The sequence below is a fragment of the Neoarius graeffei genome, chromosome 18, assembly GCF_027579695.1.
Source record: "Neoarius graeffei isolate fNeoGra1 chromosome 18, fNeoGra1.pri, whole genome shotgun sequence".
Taxonomy (NCBI): domain Eukaryota; kingdom Metazoa; phylum Chordata; class Actinopteri; order Siluriformes; family Ariidae; genus Neoarius; species Neoarius graeffei.
The window spans coordinates 48,387,509-48,409,610 of NC_083586.1; the positions used below are offsets into that span (position 1 = coordinate 48,387,509).

A 22,102-nucleotide genomic window follows, 5' to 3' on the forward strand; every position below is an offset into this window, starting at 1 on the left:
GATGGATGATTTTTTTTTTTTTATTATTAAATTCAAAACAGTTGGTCTGTTGAGATTGTTGGTAAATTTATACTTCACTTGTTCCTGAACTAAGGGCCTGTTTCACACCATTCAGTGAAATAGAATAATGGTACCACCCAGAAATTCAAATCACATGGGATTCATACAGGGCTCCAGATTACCACGACAATCACTAGACTCAATTGAGCAAAAGAATATTTACAGAGATTTAAAAACGAGCATTAAAATAATAAACTAGACATGGGTTATGATGCTGAATGGCGGTCCAAGGTCTCAGCGATCCAGTTTGGGTTTCTTTGCCTTGGGTTCTGGTTCTGGTAACGGCACACTGACACCTGGGATCTGAAAGAGGAGGAGATTTTTAATATGCGGTATATAGACACGTGTCTCTAATATAGTAACAACATACAACCTCAGTAATCACCACCATCACTCATTAGCATCATTATATGTGAATTAAATTAATGGGACTATTGAATCACAAAGTTAGCAATAAAACTGAATGATCTTGAAAATAAAATGTAAAACATATAAAACAATAAAAATATTGTTTTATCAACCAAAATATTAACATGATGTTGATCTCCACCAAAAGAAACATGAACGCTTTTAAATTACTGCCAAGTAACACATCAAGGAAAGCTTAGCAATATACGACAAACATTATGACTCAGTACTACAACACAGTGCTGCTGAATTCTCGATTCTGATTGGTCAGAAAGTGTTGATGACCGTAGTATAGACCCCTTTCACTGACGTCACCTGAAACCGGAAGTAAACAGACCCTGCGCCATTTTGGAAGACCAACAAACTCCTGATAACGGCAGCGGTATGTGAACCCACGAGAATAAAGTGGAGTGGCAAACGACTTAAACAAATCTGAGCTGTTTTATTTATGATTTATTGGCCCAACAGTAGACTTGAAAGAAACCTGTGTGAGACTTGGCAAAAAACTGTGGATATAATGGATAAGTCTGTGCATGATCTGCGGACACTTTGAGGTAAGCAAACGCAAGAAATTCAGATTTAAAACATGATAAATTGGCCTCAAGTTGATAACTGTATGAGGAGCAAGCCTCCCAGACTTCTACAATTTAATAATAATAACTATGTGTAGGTTATTCTTAATAACAGCTGTAATATCACGAACCAAGCCGCTAACAACATAATTGTAAGCCTGTAGCCCTTTGTAGGCTTTCAAGTCATCAGCAGTGTAGGCACTGGGTGTAAACAACAAATAGTTTACAATGTCTGGGTAGCAAACAGATGGCAGAATTGGTGTCCGGTCTTCCTTATGTATCTGACACGGAGAAATAATATAAATCGTGCTGCCTACCAGATTACAGTCGTCTGTTTTATTGTATCAGTGCTAGTATCACTTACTATACTCATCAGTCATAGATTAGTCCAGTACAACATGACCAGCTTGCTTTTTTTCCATTTGACTGTCGCAAGTTTTTTCAGGCTGGTAGTCAAAAATTGAAAAAAGTTTTGGCCTACTAAACTAGTCATCGATTCTACTAGTGTATTAATTGGAGTTGACATGAAAACATTCGTTAAAAACTTTAAACCAGTACAATCTCTTCTTCAAAAGTTTCACCAAATGGTTTTATTTATGCAATTTAAAGCTCATAATACTGTATAACTTTGGTCGAGTAAAAACAGGAAGCAAAAACATGGCTGGATCCTGAATGACTCCTATTTGTTTAAATAGGGGACTACATAGGCGGCAGAATGTAGTTTCTTTTTCCCTGCCATGGAAGCGCACTTGTATACCGAGGAGGAAAGCAATTTGCATTACAGCCGTGAGGCGGCTCGGCTCGGTTTTCCCTTTCAGGCGCTCTCGTTTTCTGTTAGAATTTGGTAAAGAAAAAAATATATATATTATTTACCAGCTTACCGGGTCCATTAACATAAATCTGACAGCTGACACGGTCGGGATATAAACGAACTTTTGCGTTAAACTGTGTGCTTGGATTCACATAATTTTTTCTGAGTCTTATCATATGGGTCAAACCCATCAATCACAGCCAGTTTCTCCACATACCGTGCCCTTTCTGCAACTGGTAATGTACTCACATAACCAGAATTATCATCCATCGTGTCACTTTACTCTCGCTTGTACTTTGTTTTATATTGTGAGTGCATGTACTTGGTCTTCCAATATGGCGCCTAACAAAATCTCGCGGCGCGGTGACGTCATGTGAAAGGGGTATGTTGGTGGCAAGGCAAATCACAGGGACTTATGTGGCAGACAGTCAGATACTTTAAAGTGCATATCCTGGACCAATTTCGTTTTTTTATATGAAAGAATGTCCCTTTACACACTCATCCAGAAGGGTAATTTTGCACAAGGCCATCTGTCTACAGCAGAAAAAAAAAAAATAACAAAACGCGTCTGGAAAAATCCCAAAGGAGTCTGGAGCCAGATTCGTGACGTTACCTGCAGAAGCGCCAGCAGGCTGCGCGAGCTTTGCACGGTTTCAGTGCACAGCCTGTGTAGACCAAGCGCTCCCATTTCTCTCTCATTGTCCGGTCTTTTGGAAAACGATGAGTACTAATCCCATCAAGATTGGTGTTGCTACACCCTCCTACGATACATCTGTTAACCATTTTAATAATTACGTGATAACGTTGAAGAAATTTGCAGAAAACCACCAGGTCGTTTTCTCATAAACAAACTAGGGATGTTAACCGATGACCGTTTGACCGGTGGTTGACCAAATCAACGTCAACCGGTTAAATTTTTTTTGGTTGTCGGTTAAAAAAAAAAATCAATCGTTTTGAAGCTGCCGATTTTGGAGCGGAGGACTTGGAATTCTGTGTTGTAAACGCTTGGGGCGTGCCATGCGGTGTAAGGACAACAGCTGACGAATCAGAAACACCCATTCAGTCATGTCCCGCCCTCCTGCCCCAGTTAAAGACAGCTGACAAATCAGAAACACCCATTCAGTCATGTCCCGCCCTCCCACCCCAGTTAAAGACAGCTAACAAATCAGAAACACCCATTCAGTCATGTCCCGCCCCAGTTGAACACAGCTGCCACTCGGCGAAAGAAAAAAGTGTAGACACAGGCTTTTTAGCTTACAAATTACGATTGTTTTTTTTTTTAAATTATTATTAGAAGGCACATGGAGTTTAGTCCTGCCTTGGCCAGTGCATTCTGAAAGTATGTTTCGGTCTGTAGCCAACAATGCATGTCATTGCAGATCATATCTCTCCACACAAACTAAAGGCGCAGATGCCGACTTTTTCACGGCTGAATCGTGCAGATCCGATTGCTTTCCTTTGAGCATACAGAATTTACTCTGATGAAATTATTCAGACACTCCAACGCTCCCCCTAAAAAAAAAAAAAAAATCGGATCTTTGCACGATTCAGCAGTGAAAAAGGCGGCATCCACAAAAAGGCGCGCCGTTTGCATCCCTGTTTAAACTCATAGGTTAACCGACTTTAACCGGCTAATGAGGCTCGGTGGTCGGTCAAGATTTTTTTTAGTTTTCGCCATCCCTAAAACAAACCAGCGCTGACGTAGGATTCAGAAGGGAGGCGTCCCGCACGCGACGTCACGAAAATCAATGTTTGCCGGGAAATCCAAATGCCAAGTTTTTTCAGAGGCGGACCAATTCGCCTCAAAATGGCTTGATTTCAACTGAATTTTTCTGGTATTGCGCAAAGTAAAAAATTGCAGAAAATGCAGAATGTGACAGATATTTGACCAAAGTTTAATATAAAATAGGAGAATTACACTGATCTTGCTCCTGAATTTACCCGTGATGTGCACTTTAAGCCTCAAAAAAAAAGTGTTGGGTTTTTTTTTTTGGTGGGAATATTTATTCAACATTTACGGAAGGAGTCTCCAGTGTCAGCACTGTTTCTTTACATTTTTTGCAACGGGAAAGTCTTCAGGACAGACGGCTTTGTCCTTTGTGCTGTTTATCGGAAAATTACGAGCTACAGTTTTTTTTTTTTTTTTTACACCAGGAGAGAAATAAAGAGACAAGCTGCTGAAGGAAGGACTGCTTAAAGCTACTGTGCTGTAAACGGTGTTTAATTTTAAACAGGAAAAATAAATGTAACTATGAATGGATAAAACATATGGACTGTTCTGAAATGGTCATCATTGGGAGACTGCTGTGGTATAAGAGGAGTAAAACACTTATTATAGGAAATAGTCGACTTTGGGATGGTATGATGTGGCCCACATGCAAAGCGGCGTTTATTTAACAATTATTGGCCGACGGTGAAGTGAATATGGGTGAATTAACTATGACCTAGACTGAGACAAAGTCAAGGTAGAGCCCTGCACTCCCGCGGGAGACCCGCGGGACCCGACGCAAAGCAGTGCGGGACAAATTTTGAAAGCTCATTGCGGGCGCGGGCGGGAGAGGGACTGCACAATGCGGGCGCGGGCGGGAGAGGTGATAAGCTGCAGTCCCGCTAACTAAAAACGTGTTTAAAATAAAATTTATAAATTATTAATTTATGTCTATCGTATATAATTTGTGCTGGATATTTTATTTGGCATTAATAAAAACATTTTAAGATGCCTAAATTTGCGGATGTGGTTTAATCTCACGTACGTTTCCGATTCCTTTCCGCTCTTCCGTGTTTGAGATCTCCGATCATGGCAGAAGAGCAGAGCTCCTCTAGTGAAGCTCACAGTGCTTCAGAAGCAAGTGCTGCTTTAAAAAGAGGTACATTTACCGTTAAAAAGTCAAGAGTATTAGTCCTAAGTATTAAAAAAATTATTAAAAAGTATTAAAAAGTATTAACTAGTATTAAAAAGACTGTGTATCGCACAGATTGTTCAATTTAAAGCTAGAAATAGACAGTGTATAATCTGAGGAGCTGGTTGTGGTTGCGCAGCACTTCATATGAGAGGAGAATGAAATCGCGGTTGGAATCATAATGCCACAGACTCGGAAGTGCGAGTGCGCAAAGCGAGAGCTGTCAATCAAAGTGAGAGCTGTCAATCATGAGCGCATGCAGCGCTCAACTTGGAATGTGTCAGCAGAATGTCAGAGTCTAAACAATAAACTTACAATAAATGAAGGATCGGTCAGTGGAGAGCTCAGCATGTTTAACTCCCCAAGCCAATGACAAGAACTTTCGTGAGAAATAACGCGAACGTCTGCATCATGCGGGATTTGCAGGCGGGAGCGGGACAAAATATGGCAGGCGCGGGCGGGAGCGGGCCTGAAAATTCTGTCCCGCGCAGACTTCTAAGTCGAGGTTATTATTAACTACTTATTAACTGAGCGCAAAGTTTTTACGGGAAAATATCAGACCGAGCCCTTGACAGTACAGACCGAGCCCGAGGGCTGATCTTGTCCCATAAAGACAGAGCCAGCGAGGTTAACAGCCTCTCCATCATCAAGACTCCTGCAATGTCTCTTCATGACTACGCACAGTAACTGGACACCTTATGGCTCCAGGCTAAATTGCAAGGGATCTCGGAGCAGCATGAGCCCCAGAGATGCGGTGTGCAGGCCCACTGGTGCGTGGACACGCCCTGGCACCCATCAATCATGCTCCAGCTATGGGGAAATAGTGAAGGGGATGTCTACACGCTTTGGCGGATGAGAAAATAGAATCTCCAACGGCAAAGGGTGGAAGAAGGCAAATCAGCACCTCAGCGGCCATGTAGACAAGGCGCTGAGCATGTCGCCTTAAGGGCAGATGAGGGTCACCCCAATGGCCAATATGCTCGAACCAGTTTAGCCAAAGTCAGCCCTCTGGTCCTACATATTCTGACCGCTGCATGCAGCCGCCACAGTGATATGCGTCTCTCGAGTCCACTCCGTGGTGCACCTGCTTGCAGGTCGCGAGCACGGAAGAGGGCAGCCTGCTCGCTAGCACATCAAAGGTTAGCGCCCTCTGGTGTGCGAAACCCTATACCTGCTACAGACATTGTTGAGCCATGAACATCCACTGGTGGCATAAAGTGACCAATATGGAAGTGTTACGTCAGGCAAAGTTGAGAACATCAAGGTTGCGCTGACTGGGACACACTTGCCGCATGCCAGATAACAGATTACCAAAACGCACTCTGTTCGGTGAACTGTCTTCTGGCACGCGTTCCAAAGGCAGACCCAGAAAGAGATGGAAAGATGCTATCAAAGAGGATATGAAGACTTTTGGAATCGGCTCGGACTGGTACACACTCACCCAGTCCAGACCAGGCTGGTGAGCAGCAGTCCACAAAAGGTGCCGAGTTGGCAGAAGCTGCTGCAGCAACAAAAGTAGCCCAGCAGAGACAGAACAGACACGAACGCCGACAGTGTCCCCCATCATCATTCGTGACGGGGACATGATACTAATACTATATGGATTTTTTTATTTCTAAGATTAAAATAGACGGTCATTATAATGAGCTGCGTTCATCTCATCTCATCATCTCTAGCCGCTTTATCCTGTTCTACAGGGTCGCAGGCAAGCTGGAGCCTATCCCAGCTGACTACGGGCGAAAGGCGGGGTACACCCTGGACAAGTTGCCAGGTCATCACAGGGCTGACACATAGACACAGACAACCATTCACACTCACATTCACACCTACGGTCAATTTAGAGTCACCAGTTAACCTAACCTGCATGTCTTTGGACTGTGGGGGAAACCGGAGCACCCGGAGGAAACCCATGTGGACACGGGGAGAACATGCAAACTCCGCACAGAAAGGCGCTCGCCGGCCACGGGGCTCGAACCCGGACCTTCTTGCTGTGAGGCGACAGCGCTAACCACTACACCACCGTCCCGCCCGAGCTGCGTTCAGTCACGTCATATTTGTAACGTAGTTGAGTCACACCTGCAGAATAAACGGCTAGCGGTTTCAAAACTGAATTTCTGTTCGCAATTTCTGAACGCTCTTCGTTGCTCATTTATAACCAATAACTCGGTGACTCTTGCTTGTCTTTCGGCTGTTTTTGATTTCCAATTAATCTTTTGTCTGGTTTTTTTTTGCAGCACTGAAAGCCAGCGCCTTGGAAAGAAAATCCATAAATCACCCACGGGCATCATGGGAAAATTCTGCCCTCCAAGGAACCAATCAGAGCACGTGATTTTACCGGAAGCAGTTCGTGCCATATAATAATCACCGATATTCACTGAGCCGGACGCAGATAATTGTTTTAGTATAAATGCACAGAATATTTTTAAAAATTTTATTAAAAAAATAATAATTTATTTCAAAGTTCAAAAGCAGCATGCAAATGTAATAACGGTGCGCACGGAGTTCTGTCACTTATCTACGCCGACTCACATAAAATACTTTGTTTTGAAATCGATAAAATAAATCACAATTCCACCTTCCCTTTGAATAGTTTTCACCAATATTCATAGCATCTTTAGTGCTTTTAGGAACTGCATTTTCGTTCATAATTTCTAATTCGTCCTCACTGACGGTGACGAAGCGATTGGCCGCCATTTTGACGAATCGCTCGAGGTGATTGGTCGAGAAATTCAGACTATTTCTCGATAATCAGCACATGGTTTTCTATAAATCACCTGCATATTTCTACTAAAACACCTGAGCATTATGAAAAGTTTGTATTTGCCCGCTTAAACACTTTGTTTATATGTACTGTATATACACCTCAAAAGCTTAATAACTTTATTTTATACTGTGCACTAAACATTTTTCCTGACTCAGGTTTTAAAAGACATTATGACTCGACTCACCACCGGCTCTAACAGAGCCATCCTGATCTTCTGGTGCTGGATGTTAGAGGCGTCCAGACTGATGGTCACTTTGACCTTGTCGAACATGTGGAAGGTGTGCTGATCCTCCACGGTCAGGGTGGGGCCCTGGAAAGGAAAACTAAATAACGTTATCATGTATTAAGTCAAGGATGCGTCTGTGTGCCAGTGTTGTAGTCAAGTCACTAAGCCTCGAGTCAGAGTCCAGTCTCAAGTCCCCAGTGTTCGAGTCAGAGTCAAATCCAAGTCATTAAAAAAAAAATTTCGAGTCGAGTCCGAGAACAAGACTCCAGCCGTACCATTTGACGGTGGCTGTTTTAGCGCCATTAACGTTAGTTTGTTCCTAAACATGATGTATGAACAGGTGAATGTGCTTCTCTTTGTCAGGGAGTGTGAAGTGTTCTGTCAGAGATGGTTGGGAGACGGATGTACAGTGGGGCAAAAAAGTATTTAGTCAGCCACCAATTGTGCAAGTTCTCCCACTTAAAAAGATGAGAGAGGCCTGTAATTTTCATCATAGGTACACTTAAACTATGAGAGACAGAATGGGGGGAAAGAATCCAGGAAATCACATTGTAGGATTTTTAATAAATTAATTGGTAAATTCCTCGGTAAAATAAGTATTTGGTCACCTACAAACAAGCAAGATTTCTGGCTCTCACAGACCTGTAACAACTTCTTTAAGAGGCTCCTCTGTCCTCCACTCATTACCTGTATTAATGGCACCTGTTTGAACTCATTATCACTATAAAAGGCACCTGTCCACAACCTCAAACAGTCACACTCCAAACTCCACTATGGCCAAGACCAAAGAGCTGTCAAAGGACACCAGAAACAAAATTGTAGACCTGCACCAGGCTGGGAAGACTGAATCTGCAATAGGTAAGCAGCTTGGTGTGAAGAAATCAACTGTGGGAGCAATTATTAGAAAATGGAAGACATACAAGACCACTGATAATCTCCCTCGATCTGGGGCTCCACGCAAGATCTCACCCCGTGGGGTCAAAATGATCACAAGAACGGTGAGCAAAAATCCCAGAACCACATGGGGGGACCTAGCGAATAACCTGCAGAGAGCTGGGACCAAAGTAACAAAGGCTACCATCAGTAACACACTACGCCGCCAGGGACTCAAATCCTGCAGTGCCAGACGTGTCCCCCTGCTTAAGCCAGTACATGTCCAGGCCCGTCTGAAGTTTGCTAGAGAGCATTTGGATGACCCAGAAGAGGACTGGGAGAATGTCATATGGTCAGATGAAACCAAAATAGAACTTTTTGGTAAAAACTCAACTTGTCGTGTTTGGAGGAGAAAGAATGCTGAGTTGCATCCAAAGAACACCATACCTACTGTGAAGCATGGGGGTGGAAACATCATGCTTTGGGGCCGTTTTTCTGCAAAGGGACCAGGACGACTGATCCGTGTAAAGGAAAGAATGAATGGGGCCATGTATCGTGAGATTTTGAGTGAAAACCTCCTTCCATCAGCAAGGGCATTGAAGATGAAATATGGCTGGGTTTTTCAGCATGACAATGATCCCAAACACACCGCCCGGGCAATGAAGGAGTGGCTTCGTAAAAAGCATTTCAAGGTCCTGGAGTGGCCTAGCCAGTCTCCAGATCTCAACCCCATAGAAAATCTTTGGAAGGAGTTGAAAGACCGTGTTGCTCAGCGACAGCCCCAAAACATCACTGCTCTAGAGGAGATCTGCATGGAGGAATGGGCCAAAATACCAGCAACAGTGTGTGAAAACCTTGTGAAGACTTACAGAAAACGTTTGACCTCTGTCATTGCCAACAAAGGGTATATAACAAAGTATTGAGATGAACTTTTGTTATTGACCAAATACTTATTTTCCACCATAATTTGCAAATAAAATCTTTAAAATCAGACAGACAATGTGATTTTCTGGATTTTTTTTCCTCATTTTGTCTCTCATAGTTGAGGTATACCTATGATGAAAATTACAGGCCTCTCTCATCTTTTTAAGTGGGAGAACCGGCACAATTGGTGACTGACTAAATACTTTTTTGCCCCACTGTAAGCGCAGAAGGTGTGTTTATTAATACAAGTGAAGACGGTAAACAATCCAGAATGGCAGGCAAAATCGTAAAACAGGCAAAAGGTCGAGCGAGGCACAAACAGGCTATCATAGACTTGGCAGAATCAAAGATGAGAAACGGGAAATCAGGGATCAGGAAACCAAACAAGAAAACAAGGCTCGGTAATGTGTCAGCAACGCAACTCAATACTTCACAAAGTAACCGTTTTCACAGTTTTTATATCGGCGCGCTGATTGCGCCTTAATCCTGTGCAGGTACGAGTCGTTTACGGCATGTGTGAGAGTCCGCTTGGTGCGCGCGCTGTCCGGAGCGCGCCCGAGAGTCTATCTGATGCACGCGCCAAGGTGCGCAGGCGTGACACTCTTGCACAAAATTAGTACAAAAATTAATGTAGATATAAATATCTTATGCCAAATTATTATGGCATATTACAAAAAAATAAAGAAAAAGTCCATGTCCAAGCCATCGGTGCTCAAGTCCAAGTCAAGTCACGAGTTGGACTTGAGTACTACAAGCCTGCTGTGCGTGTTGTAGTTTTCAAAACATTTCGTCATCGAATGAAAGTGATGAAGCTCTTCAGCGGGACGCCTTTACATCAAAAAACCTTGACTGGTTTAGCCAGATCTGTAGCCAAGGCTCTTTTATCAATAAAAGCGAGGAAGTAGTCATCTGTGTATTACTGGTTAAATATAATTTATTTTACAGATTCTGTATGGGGCGGCACGGTGGTGTAGTGGTTAGCGCTGTCGCCTCACAGCAAGAAGGTCCGGGTTCGAGCCCCGTGGCCGGCGAAGGCCTTTCTGGGTGGAGTTTGCATGTTCTCCCTGTGGGTTTCCTCCGGGTGCTCCGGTTTCCCTCACAGTCCAAAGACATGCAGGTTAGGTTAACTGGTGACTCTAAATTGACCGTAGGTGTGAATGTGAGTGTGAATGGTTGTCTGTGTCTATGTGTCAGCCCTGTGATGACCTGGCGACTTGTCCAGGGTGTACCCCGCCTTTCGCCCGTAGTCAGCTGGGATAGGCTCCAGCTCGCCCGCGACCCTGTAGAACAGGATAAAGCGGCTAGAGATAATGAGATGAGATTCTGTATAGTAGTCATCATGGTCATTGTGAAGAAACAAAAAGTGGGATGGAACTGGGAAGACTCCGTGGACTCCTCAAGAGATGCTCTAGTTTGCTATAAGCTTTTATACGTATAGCTTCCAAGGCAAGATTAAAAAAATATACACAATGGCTGCATATTTATTGGCTGAACCATTCTTTAAAAATGTGTTTTCCAACTCGGCCAATCAGGTAATCATCATCATCCTCAGTGCAAAAAGTCTACATAAACATTCAACTAGCCAATATTCATTATCAGGAACCATTTGAGCTGAAATATTTTAAAATGTTGGCGTGTCAGCTGTGAAGATTAGCGAGAACCTCAGAGTTGAAGCTGAGCCGTGGTCCCGGTTTGTCCTTTGTCTCGAAGAACACCGTGCCCTCCAGGCCGAACTTTGGGATGAGGACGATGATGGCGTTCTTCCTCACAAACAGAATGAAGCCTTCTTCATTCAGGATGCCTTTGTTCTTGAAGAAGAGCTGTTGAGCGTAAATGTCATACAGTTTGTTTTAATACGTCTAAACGTGAAAAAAGGACGTGTCCATGATATGAATTGCACTGAATCAGTAGTTCATGTTATTAATTTCTCAGCTGCGCTCGACCTGTGTGTGGAAGGCCACTGAGGCTCTCTGGGCGTACTGCGCCATCTTGTGTCTGTAGTTCAGGTTGTTACACAGAGCTGACTGCTTGTGTTTGTCCATGAGGTCGGGGTAGGTACTGTCAGCGTGGATGGCCACAGCCAAGAGCCGGTGCACTATGATGTCAGAGTACCTACAAAAACAGATAAATGGCTCAATTAAATATTATCGGGGCTTCATATTTAGTGTTCTAGTCCAAACGTGAAACTCATTTTTCACACTGCATACTGATCTTCAGGTAATTTTTTAAAAATGCTTCATTGTTTTTGTTTTAGCTTTTGTCCCCTTTCATTTCCATCAGCTCCCTAAGTATGGGCAACCTTTAATATGTATAATAAATATAACGCATGACAGTTCAACAATTTCCTTTCAACAATAAAAAAAAAAAAAAATTCTCATAATCACTGTTTCCAGTGGCTAAATTACAGACACCCCAAGCGTCTAGCAAATATTGGTGAACATTACAGGAGAAGGTTCAGTGTTGTTATTCTCTCGAAGGCTCTGGATATTAATTGTGTGGGGCCCAATAATCTTAAATCCAATGTTTTGCAAAATTAAAAAAAAATGCTTATGAAAATGTACAATGGTGCTTGAAAGTTTGTGAACCCTTTAGAATTTTTTATTTCTCTGCATAAATATGACCTAAAACATTAGATCTAATTTCACTTTAAGGTGAAATTAGAGTCAGGTGTTTTCAGTCAATGGGATGACAATCAGGTGTAAGTGGGCACCCTGTTTTATTTAAAGAACAGGGATCTATCAAAGTCTGATCTTCACAACACATGTTCGTGAAAGTGTATCATGGCAAGAACAAAGGAGATTTCTGAGGACCTGAGAAAAAGCATTGTTGATGCTCATCAGGCTGGAAAAGGTTACAAAACCATCTCTAAAGAGTTTGGACTCCACCAATCCACAGTCAGACAGATTGTGTACAAATGGAGGAAATTCAAGACCATTGTTACCCTCCTCAGGAGTGGTCGACCAACAAAGATCACTCCAAGAGCAAGGCGTGTAATAGTTGGCGAGGTCACAAAGGACCCCAGGGTAACTTCTAAGCAACTGAAGGCCTCTCTCACATTGGCTAATGTTTATGTTCATGAGTCCACCATCAGGAGAACACTGAACAACAATGGTGTGCATGGCAGGGTTGCAAGGAGAAAGCCACTGCTCTCCAAAAACAACATTGCTGCTTGTCTGCAGTTTGCTAAAGATCACGTGGACAAGCCAGAAGGCTATTGGAAAAATGTTTTGTGGATGGATGAGTCCAAAATAGAACTTTTTGGTTTAAATGAGAAGCGTTATGTTTGGAGAAAACACTGCAATCCAGCATAAGAACCTTATCCCATCTGTGAAACATGGTGGTGGTAGTATCATGGTTTGGGCCTGTTTTGCTGCATCTGGGCCAGGACGGCTTGTCATCATTGATGGAACAATGAATTCTGAATTATATCAGCGAATTCTAAAGGAAAATGTCAGGACATCTGTCCATGAACTGAACCTCAAGAGAAGGCGGGTCATGCAGCAAGACAACGACCCTAAGCACACAAGTCATTCTACCAAAGAATGGTTAAAGAAGAAGAAAGTTAATGTTTTGGAATGGCCAAGTCAAAGTCCTGACCTTAATCCAATGGAAATGTTGTGGAAGGACCTGAAGCGAGCAGTTCATGTGAGGAAACCCACCAACATCCCAGAGTTGAAGCTGTTCTGTACGGAGGAATGGGCTAAAATTCCTCCAAGCCAGTGTGCAGGACTGATCAACAGTTACCGCAAACGTTTAGTTGAAGTTATTGCTGCACAAGGGGGTCACACCAGATACTGAAAGCAAATACTTTTGCCATTCACAGATATGTAATATTGGATCATTTTCCTCAATAAATAAATGACCAAGTATAATATTTTTGTCTCATTTATTTAACTGGGTTCTCTACTTTTAGGACTTGTGTGAAAATCTGATGATGTTTTAGGTCATATTTATGCAGAAATATAGAAAATTCTAAAGGGTTCACAAACTTTCAAGCACCACTATATGTTTGGAAATAACTATATACTGTCCCTGTATGTTTAATCTTAAAATATCAAAGGTTTCGTTATTTGTAGTGCTGTCAAAGTGAACGCGATAACACGTTAACACAAATTCCTTTTAACACCACTATTTTTTTTTTTTTAAATGCATGATTAACGCGTGCACGTTCTGTGCCCCTCCCCCGTAGTTTGGGAAATTGAGAAGTGACATAACGCAAGTGAGTGATGTAGCGAGTAGCTGGTTGGCGTAAGTCATGATAAAGTGCACTTATGTACAGAATCAACTTATACTGTTGCATTCTGACTGCACATGGTTCAAAATTTTCCTCTCAACAATTAAAAAAAAAAATCTATTAAGCACTGTTTTCTGTGGATAAATTACAGACACCCCAAGTGTCTACCAAATATTGGTAGATGTTACAGGAGGCGGCTCGGTACTGCTATTTTCTCTAAGGCTTTGGATATTAATTGTGTGGGGTTCAATACAGGGTACCCCCAGGATTGTTAAACCAAAATTAAAGACTTTTTAAGACTTTTTTAATGCCATTTCAAGTGAAATTTAATACCTTTGTCGCACTCATTAGGGAAGAATAAATCATATTGAGCACCAGATTAAACCTCAAATAATTACTATTTATGAGTGTTTGAAATAACAAAATTACATTTATTAAAATAATCAATCAGAATTCATTCTACTCACACCCCCTGGACACCATGCAGAGGAGAGCACCCCCATGTAAGTCCAGACAATCACCCCTCATACACACACACACACACACACACACACACACACACACACACGCCAGAGAAGCATTCAAAAGACAAAAAGAATAGTATAGCTATAATAGTATAGCTGCCTGCTTCTGAATTGTGGATGCAAACGAAATATGTTTACCACTTTTCATGTGAGAATCCAGAGCTGTAAGCCCCATTGTCCCTAGTTGAAAGTTTTTTTTTTTTTTACACAAAGTGCATAATGCCTCACGGTCATTATTTGGAACCCCCTTAACCCAGGCGTATTTAGGCCCCGGTCACACCGCCCGAACTTTGCTGGAGCGTTCCTGGAGCGGTGAAAAAAATTCATCACCGCTCGTAACCGTTCACCACTGTTTAACAAAAGTTGGCCCCCGTTAAAGCAACCCCGTATACGCTCGGCCACCGCTGATGTTTCTCGAGGGGCCCTCCTACCGCTCCGAAAGTTTTGAGCTGCACAAAATATTGCGAGCGGTGAGGAGGGGGCAATTTTCCGCCCCGGCAAAGTTCACCCCCGCTCCACCAACGCCCAGTCAAAGTTTGGCACCGCTAGACGCAAGTTTGTGGACGCTTGGGTCCGCTAGGCCAACGCAGAAATCTTGAACGCTGGACCACCGCTGCTTCGCCAGCGTTGCCCGGGCAGCGATTAAACGTTGCACAAACTTCGGTGGAGCGGTTGTAAGCGTTTTACGAGCGGACATGGGGTTGCTGGAACGGTGTCGGTCGTTGAAGCAGCTATCCATGGTGGCGATGAACTTTGGTTTGGCGTTGGTATAGAGGTGTCGGAGCGGGACCAGAATTTGGCTATAAATACGGGGAGAAATGGACCAGGAGCTCATTTGGAATCGAGCTGCAGTTGAGTTCAGACCTCATCTATATCGAATTTGCTCAAAGTTGGATGCTGAGAGACTTGCTATGATTGGTGCTAAACCAACTTTATACCCCTGCCGAGCCAAAGCCCGCATGCGCAGAACGCCGCTATACCAACGCTCGCTACCGCTCGCTACCGCTAAAGCAACGCCGGCTTCAGCGGTGCACCGCTAAGCCAACGCCCATGTTTTCGATTTTTTTTCCCCATTTTGTGCGCGGTGACGAGCGTTGTCGAAATTCGGCCCCCCCTCCCTACCGTTCAAGGAACGCTCCAGCAAAGTTCGGGCGGTGTGACCGGGGCCTTAGGGTCGAGCGGCCACTTCGGGTTGAATCTGCACTTCCCAATGCTCTCTCCCCCTCACCTCTATGCTCTATGCGCCTGCTGCTCTCGTTTCGTGTGAACCCTTTACGGCGCGATGTGAATTTCCCGCTGTTTGCGTGTGAACGCCAGGGCAGCGCAAAACATTTTAGATTTTGCTTCATTTTCATCACAGAGAATTTAATCTAGGTTACGCAACGATGTTAGACTTTCTTTGGAAAATTAAGACCTCCGTGGAAAAAATTAAGACTTTCAAGATGAAATTTAATACTTTTAAGGCCTTAATTCTGGAAAATGAAATTCAATACTTTTAAGACTCCGCGGGTACCCTGCAATAATCGTAAATCCAAATGTTTTGTACTAAAAAAAAAAAAAAAAGCTTATGAAAATGTTTGGGAAAAAAATAACTATATACTGTCTCTGTACGTTTAATCTTAAAATATCAAAAAGATTTCATGTTTCATTATTTGTTTCTTTTTCTACCCGTTATGTTTTTGTACTATATTTATTCAGGATCTTCATCCAGATTTTGTCCTCATTTTGTTCATTCAAATAAATTTTCCAAAATGAAATTCTAGCTTGGGATCTTTATAATAAACCAGTAGTCAGTATCAGGATGGAGGTCAATTTTATGACTTTTAATTTCTCTCTTTCTATATTAATAATTCATAATAATTCCCATAAATAATCAAAGGCCTTCCCATATTTTATATACATCTCTTCCCTTTTGAGCTATAACTAAAATATATTAAAAAGTGCTATTTCAGGATATTACAATATTCATCATCCATATTTATACACATCAATACACATTAGTGGGCAGTTTAGGAGTTTCCTGTAGTGCAAGAGCGAGGCTCCCTCACCTCCTGATGGGCGAGGTGAAGTGTGTGTAGATGGGCGACGCCAGGCCGTAATGGTGAAAGTCGTTGTCCATCCCTGAGCAGAAGTAAACAGCCTGCATCATACAGCGTGTGGCCAGGATACGCAGCAGTGTGTTGAAGTAGAAAAAATTCTCCACAGTGGCCTCGTTCAGAGAATCCGCCAGAGCCTTGGCTGAATCCGTTCGGATCACTAGATCCTGAGGGGGAAAAAGATACAGGTAAGCGCAAAAGTTTGTTTTTTTAAGTACGGGAATAAATTGAACATTTCATCAGCATTTGGATGTACAGATGTTCCTTTATTATCACAAGCAACAACAAGAGTGCTCTGATGGTGATGATACACGGGGCAACTTTTTGGGCAATGTTGCCGAGCAATGTTGCTGGGCAATTGCGTTTTGACTCTTTTCTATTGAGATTGGGCAACATTGTTTCTTTCTGAATGGTTTTGATAATCTCTGGCAACTTTTTGAGATAAGCCAATCAGAACGCGAGTGTCGAGTCATGTGACCTCCGGTGAGGTTCGGATCAGAAATTTCAAACAAATATGGCGGCCGCTCAGCGTCAGTGGAGTGAAGAGATGGAGAGACTCCTCATCTGTTTTTACGCCGGTAAGTTATTTTAATATTCTATATGGAGGAATTTACCTCACCAAAGCTCTAAAAAACAACAGACAGCTTGATTAAATGGTCACAGCAAAAATTAAGACATCGATTTTTTTTTAGCTAACTGTAAACTGCCGTTGCTAACTGTTGTTGCCCATTGTTAGTTGCCCTGAAAAGTTGCCCTGTGTCTCACCTAGTTGCCCGTTGCCAGCAACATTGCTCGGCAACATTGCCCAAAAAGTTGCCCCGTGTATCATCACCATGAGAGCACAAATATCCCTCGCTGGCAACTATGTCATAACTCTGGTAAAATGTGACCAAATTGAACGAAATTGCAATATGCATATTACCGACATATTACAAAGAATCCTGCCAAGTTGCGTGAAATTCCTCCAAAAATTGTGAGAGGAGTTGATTTCACAAGGAGAGTACCCCTACCGGAACGGACGGACATCGCCACGACATAATCCCCCTTTCAGCCAGTGCGGGATAAAAACTTTTTGCCAAATTACATGAAATTCCTCCAAAAATTGTGAGAAAAGTTGATTTCAGAAAGCAAGCGCACCTTGATGAAATTGCCAAAGTACAAGTTTGTTAATAATCAAGCGCATAACTCTGGTCAAATTTGCACAAATTAAACGAAATTTCAATACGCGTATAACCGTCATATAACAAAGTCTTTTGCCAAGTTTGGTGAAATTCCTCCACAAATCGTGAGAGGAGTTGATTTCAGAAGAACGTACACTCTCATGAAATTGTCAAAGTACAAGTTATTTAATCAAGGATCAAAACTCTGGGAAAATTTTCACAAACGAAATTAAATCACAATAATGTGTATTACTGTCATATAACAAGGCCCTTTGCCAAGCTTCGAGAAATTCATCCAACAATTGTGAGAGGAGTTGATGTCAGAAGGCGAGCACACCTTCATGAAACTGTGAAAGTACAAGGTTGTTAATCAAGGGCTGTAACTCTGGTAAAATGCGACCGAATTGAACAAAATAACAATATGCGTACTACCGACACATAGCAACACCTCTTGCCAAGTTTGGTGAAATTCCTCTAAAAATTGTGAGAGGAGTTGATTTCAGAAGCAGGGATGAGAATGAAAAATATTAAAAAAGTCTGAAAAAAGCCGGGGGTTTGGGGACCAAAGGCCCCCAGCGGGGCCCAGGGGGTGGGAGCTAATGAATTTTGGCTATTTTTTTTTTTTTTTACCCCAAAACCATTAATTTTATCAGCAAAAAGTTGCAATGTATTTGGAAATAAATTCCCCTTCTTGGTGACTACCAGGTGAAAATGATTAATATGGGACAAGAGACTTGTTTTTAATCAATTCACATTTGATGATTCCAAAAAAATCAATGCACCTTTTAATATAAACGAGCTCTACAGTATTATATTTCTGCATTTTTGCTATTCATGTCTTTGAACACTCTAATCCTTTAAAATGAAGTGCAAACCAGAAAAAAGTTCTATCATATAATTCTCTTAAGCTTTCTTCTGAGGTTATCATGGTAGCAGGAGGTCTTGCATATTAAGCAGGCAACATTCAACATCACTTCCCTTTCAACTGTTGTGTGTACTAACTAGGTTTTACCTGGACAGGATGTTGTGTAATGTAATACAGATACCATATGGTCAATTTGAAGCTCAAGATGGTGATTTTGAATTAAAGAACAGGCATGTACAATGGGCATTACATATTAGAAATTTTTTTAAAATCAAAAACTATAAGTTCATCTCGGCCTAAAAAATGTGGGCAGACGCTCCCGCGCGGCACATGCCAGCAATCCCCCCCATGAAATGAGCAATAAGTAGGAGTTTTATACACAGTATCATACCTAAAATTTTATCAGAAATATAGATATGACACTATGATTCTCCCCAACATGCTACATTAGATAAGCTAACCCCATTTATAAAAGATACACACTTATATATGACATGTATTTGAGATATACAGAGATAGAGAGATTATATATGTACACACACACACACACACACACACACTGTGGCACTGATTCGTGCGATATACATTATAAATATAATGAATCATTGAACAGGCAAAACAATTTCCGACCTACCTTTGTGTTTTTTGGTGTATATGTGAAGTTCGATAGTCCTTGCCCCTCTACTAGCGTAGTTTATCATGTCAGAACACAATGAGCAAAGTACTTTTCCTGGGACGTCTATTTTCCGTATGTGATCACCGAGCTTCGTTGTGACAGTCTGCTTGTCGATCTCGACATTCAGTGTTCTGAACAGCGATTGCAAGCCACACGTGGAGAGCACACATTCTTGTGTTTATACACTGCACGCGATAGGATTTCCCGAAAATTCTACCGCAAATAAGTCAAACGTTGTCGCAAAAGTGAATGTTAATTACGACATGTCGAAAGACTTGAGTGTGTTAACCCGGAGCCCACCAAGAATCAAGATGTTATAAGGTGACCACAGATCGTTAACCATATCCCCCCCCCGAAAATTTCTCAACGGATTTACATCGATCTCAAAAACGACCATTTTGGTCTGAAAAAGTCGGAAATCCACTGATCGGCGGAAAATTCTCATCGACTACGTTCAGACTGCACCCTGAAACGACCCATATCCGATTTTTTTGCCCATATGCGACCTGTATCCGATTTGTTATTGACAATCTGAACGACACAGATCCGATTTTTTCACATGCGACCCAGGCCGCTTGGATATGTGGTCCTAATTCCGATGCATATCCGTTATTTTCACATGCGACTGCAGTCTGACCGGACAGGTCGCATTCATGCCACCTACACGTCATCAACAAGAGACAAACGTCACTATTATGCGTTGGCTAATCCTGCCTCTTTGGTGGAAAACAACATTTGTACAGTTTTCAGAATTTAAATAGACTTTTATAGAATTGATCAAGCTAATGGTGGATTTGGTAGGGACCTGGATGTTAAACCATCCTGTATTACAAGATTATAAGATTGTTCTGGAAATTTCCAGTAATTTGACACCTTCGGTCTCATTAGTCTGCTGCCCACATTAATCAGATTATTGTGCGAGTTCCGCCGCCGCCACAAAAACCACATCGCCAGGTCTCGCCTCATCTCCATGCTTTACTTGCAAACTTGAAGAGTGCGCTTTTTTTTTTGTTTACGTATTACGTAGATGTGCTTATTACGTGTCAATTTGCGCATGCGGGACACTTTTGGGTCGTTTTCCGTTCATATTGGAGATCGCATGCAAGTCTCATATAATTGGAAATGTGAACGGCCTAACAAAAAAATCGGATTTCACAACAAATCGGATATGGGTCGTTTCAGGTTGCAGTCTGAACGTAGTGATCCCTGCAGAAGGAAAACACACACTCATGAAATTGGCAAATTATAATTTTGTTAATCAAGGGCTGTAACTCTGGTAAAATGTGACCCAATTTAACGAAATTACAGTATGCGTAGTACCAACATATAAAAAGAATCCTGCCAAGTTTCATGAAATTTCTCCAAAAATCGTGAAAGGAGTTGATTTCAGAATGAGAGCACCCTTCCCGGGACGGATGGACAGAAAGAAATCCCCACGACATAATCCCCCTTCGGGCCTTTCAGCCAGCGGGGGATAAAAACGGTTAAATAATGTTTGTAATGAATAAAACCCAGTAGTGCATGTTTTTATAGGAAAGTAATCAGTCAATGACAGGATTATGTGATCCATTACCACACCAAAGTTATTTTTCAATAACAGCATGTCCCGAAGTGTTTTATTTCATAGGTTTTTTTTTTTTTTTTTTTTTTTTTAAAGAGGACAACAAATTGCATTTTTAATCTTTTAAACTATGCTTAATATTGTTGTGGAATTTCAGCAAAACAAGTTACTTCCTGTTGGTTGTTCGTTATCACTTATATTATAGCAGCTATATTATTATGAAGAAACATTACCTCGGTGTTCTACCAAGCTGCGACACTGGAGACTCCTTCCATGAATGCTAAATAAACGTCTCCTCATAGAAAACCTCACCTTATCAACAACTACACACATTTTTAAAAAAATCCATTTATCTACCATACAAGTCCCTGTGAAAGTTGTTCCTATAGAAACAGTAACATATTACAACAAAGAGCGATATTTACAAGTCTTTCTAGCAGTTTCTCTTTTTTCCCCCCAAATTATTTTTTCTCATTTGGTTGTACCTTGACATCATCTATCCATTTCTGAATTGTGATTTTTATGGTTCATAATGATCTTGCTTTAATCAATATTGAAATGTTTGATAGTATTAGGACTGATTTCCGGATTCCAACTCTCATTACTCACCCAATGAGACACACTGAAATAAAAGAACAAGAGCATGCCAAGAGGGATACAAACTTTTGACCTTGCTGATAAATACCCCTTTTCCACCAAATCAGTTCCAGGGCTGGTTCGGGGCCAGTGCTGGTGCTGGTTCACAACTCGTTCAACTTGCGAGCCAGCTGAGAACCAGTTTGCTTTTCCATAGCTCGCGGTGCTAAGGGAAGCCACGTCATTACATCGCTGTATACATCAGTTACGTCGCTACGTTTGCATAAACTTTGGCGCGAATATCAAAGCAAAAACAACACGGAAGAAGCAGCAGCAACAACAACAATAATAATAATGGCTGACTTCGCGTTTGTACAGCTGCTGCCTCTCGTCGCTTAAAAATGGCGATCTTTCGCGGTCTTGTTATTGTTGTTGGTCTTAACAACTCCGCCCCCCCGCTGACGTAAGCAGTTCTTTCCTCTGGCCCAGCAGAGAGTTGGTGCTAGCCTGGAACCGGTTTTTCTGGCCCCAAAGCCAGTTCTTTGTCAGTGGAAACAGAAAACCCGGTTCCAAACTAAGCACTGGCCCCGAACCAGCCCTGGAACTGCTTTGGTGGAAAAGGGGCAAAAGAGAACTACTGAGTTGGTTAAATGTTGACTCTGTATGCTGTATAAAAACAAGATCCTGTGTTAAGAGGTAAATTTAACATTTACTTTTGACTTGGCGGCCTTGATGAGGATGTCGTAGTTGGACGGAGGAGGCGCGGGGTGTTTCCGGAGCAGAGCGCACTCTGAGAACTCCTCATAGATCTTCTGAGCCACGGAGATGTTCGCCAGCAACATGAACTCCTCCACCATGGAGTTAGTGTCTCT

At 42.1% G+C, this 22,102-nt stretch overlaps 1 protein-coding gene across 1 annotated transcript in view; it reads right to left on the minus strand.

Annotated features, from left to right (window-relative positions):
• dis3 (DIS3 exosome endoribonuclease and 3'-5' exoribonuclease) overlaps positions 1 to 22,102 on the minus strand; it is a 55,852-nt gene continuing 33,750 nt past the window's right edge. Inside the window, 6 exon segments of the mRNA XM_060898956.1 lie at positions 1 to 363; positions 7,700 to 7,825; positions 11,200 to 11,358; positions 11,482 to 11,650; positions 16,345 to 16,559; positions 21,944 to 22,100. Of these exon segments, the coding sequence (XP_060754939.1) occupies positions 295 to 363; positions 7,700 to 7,825; positions 11,200 to 11,358; positions 11,482 to 11,650; positions 16,345 to 16,559; positions 21,944 to 22,100 (895 nt within the window). The 3' untranslated portion in view covers positions 1 to 294.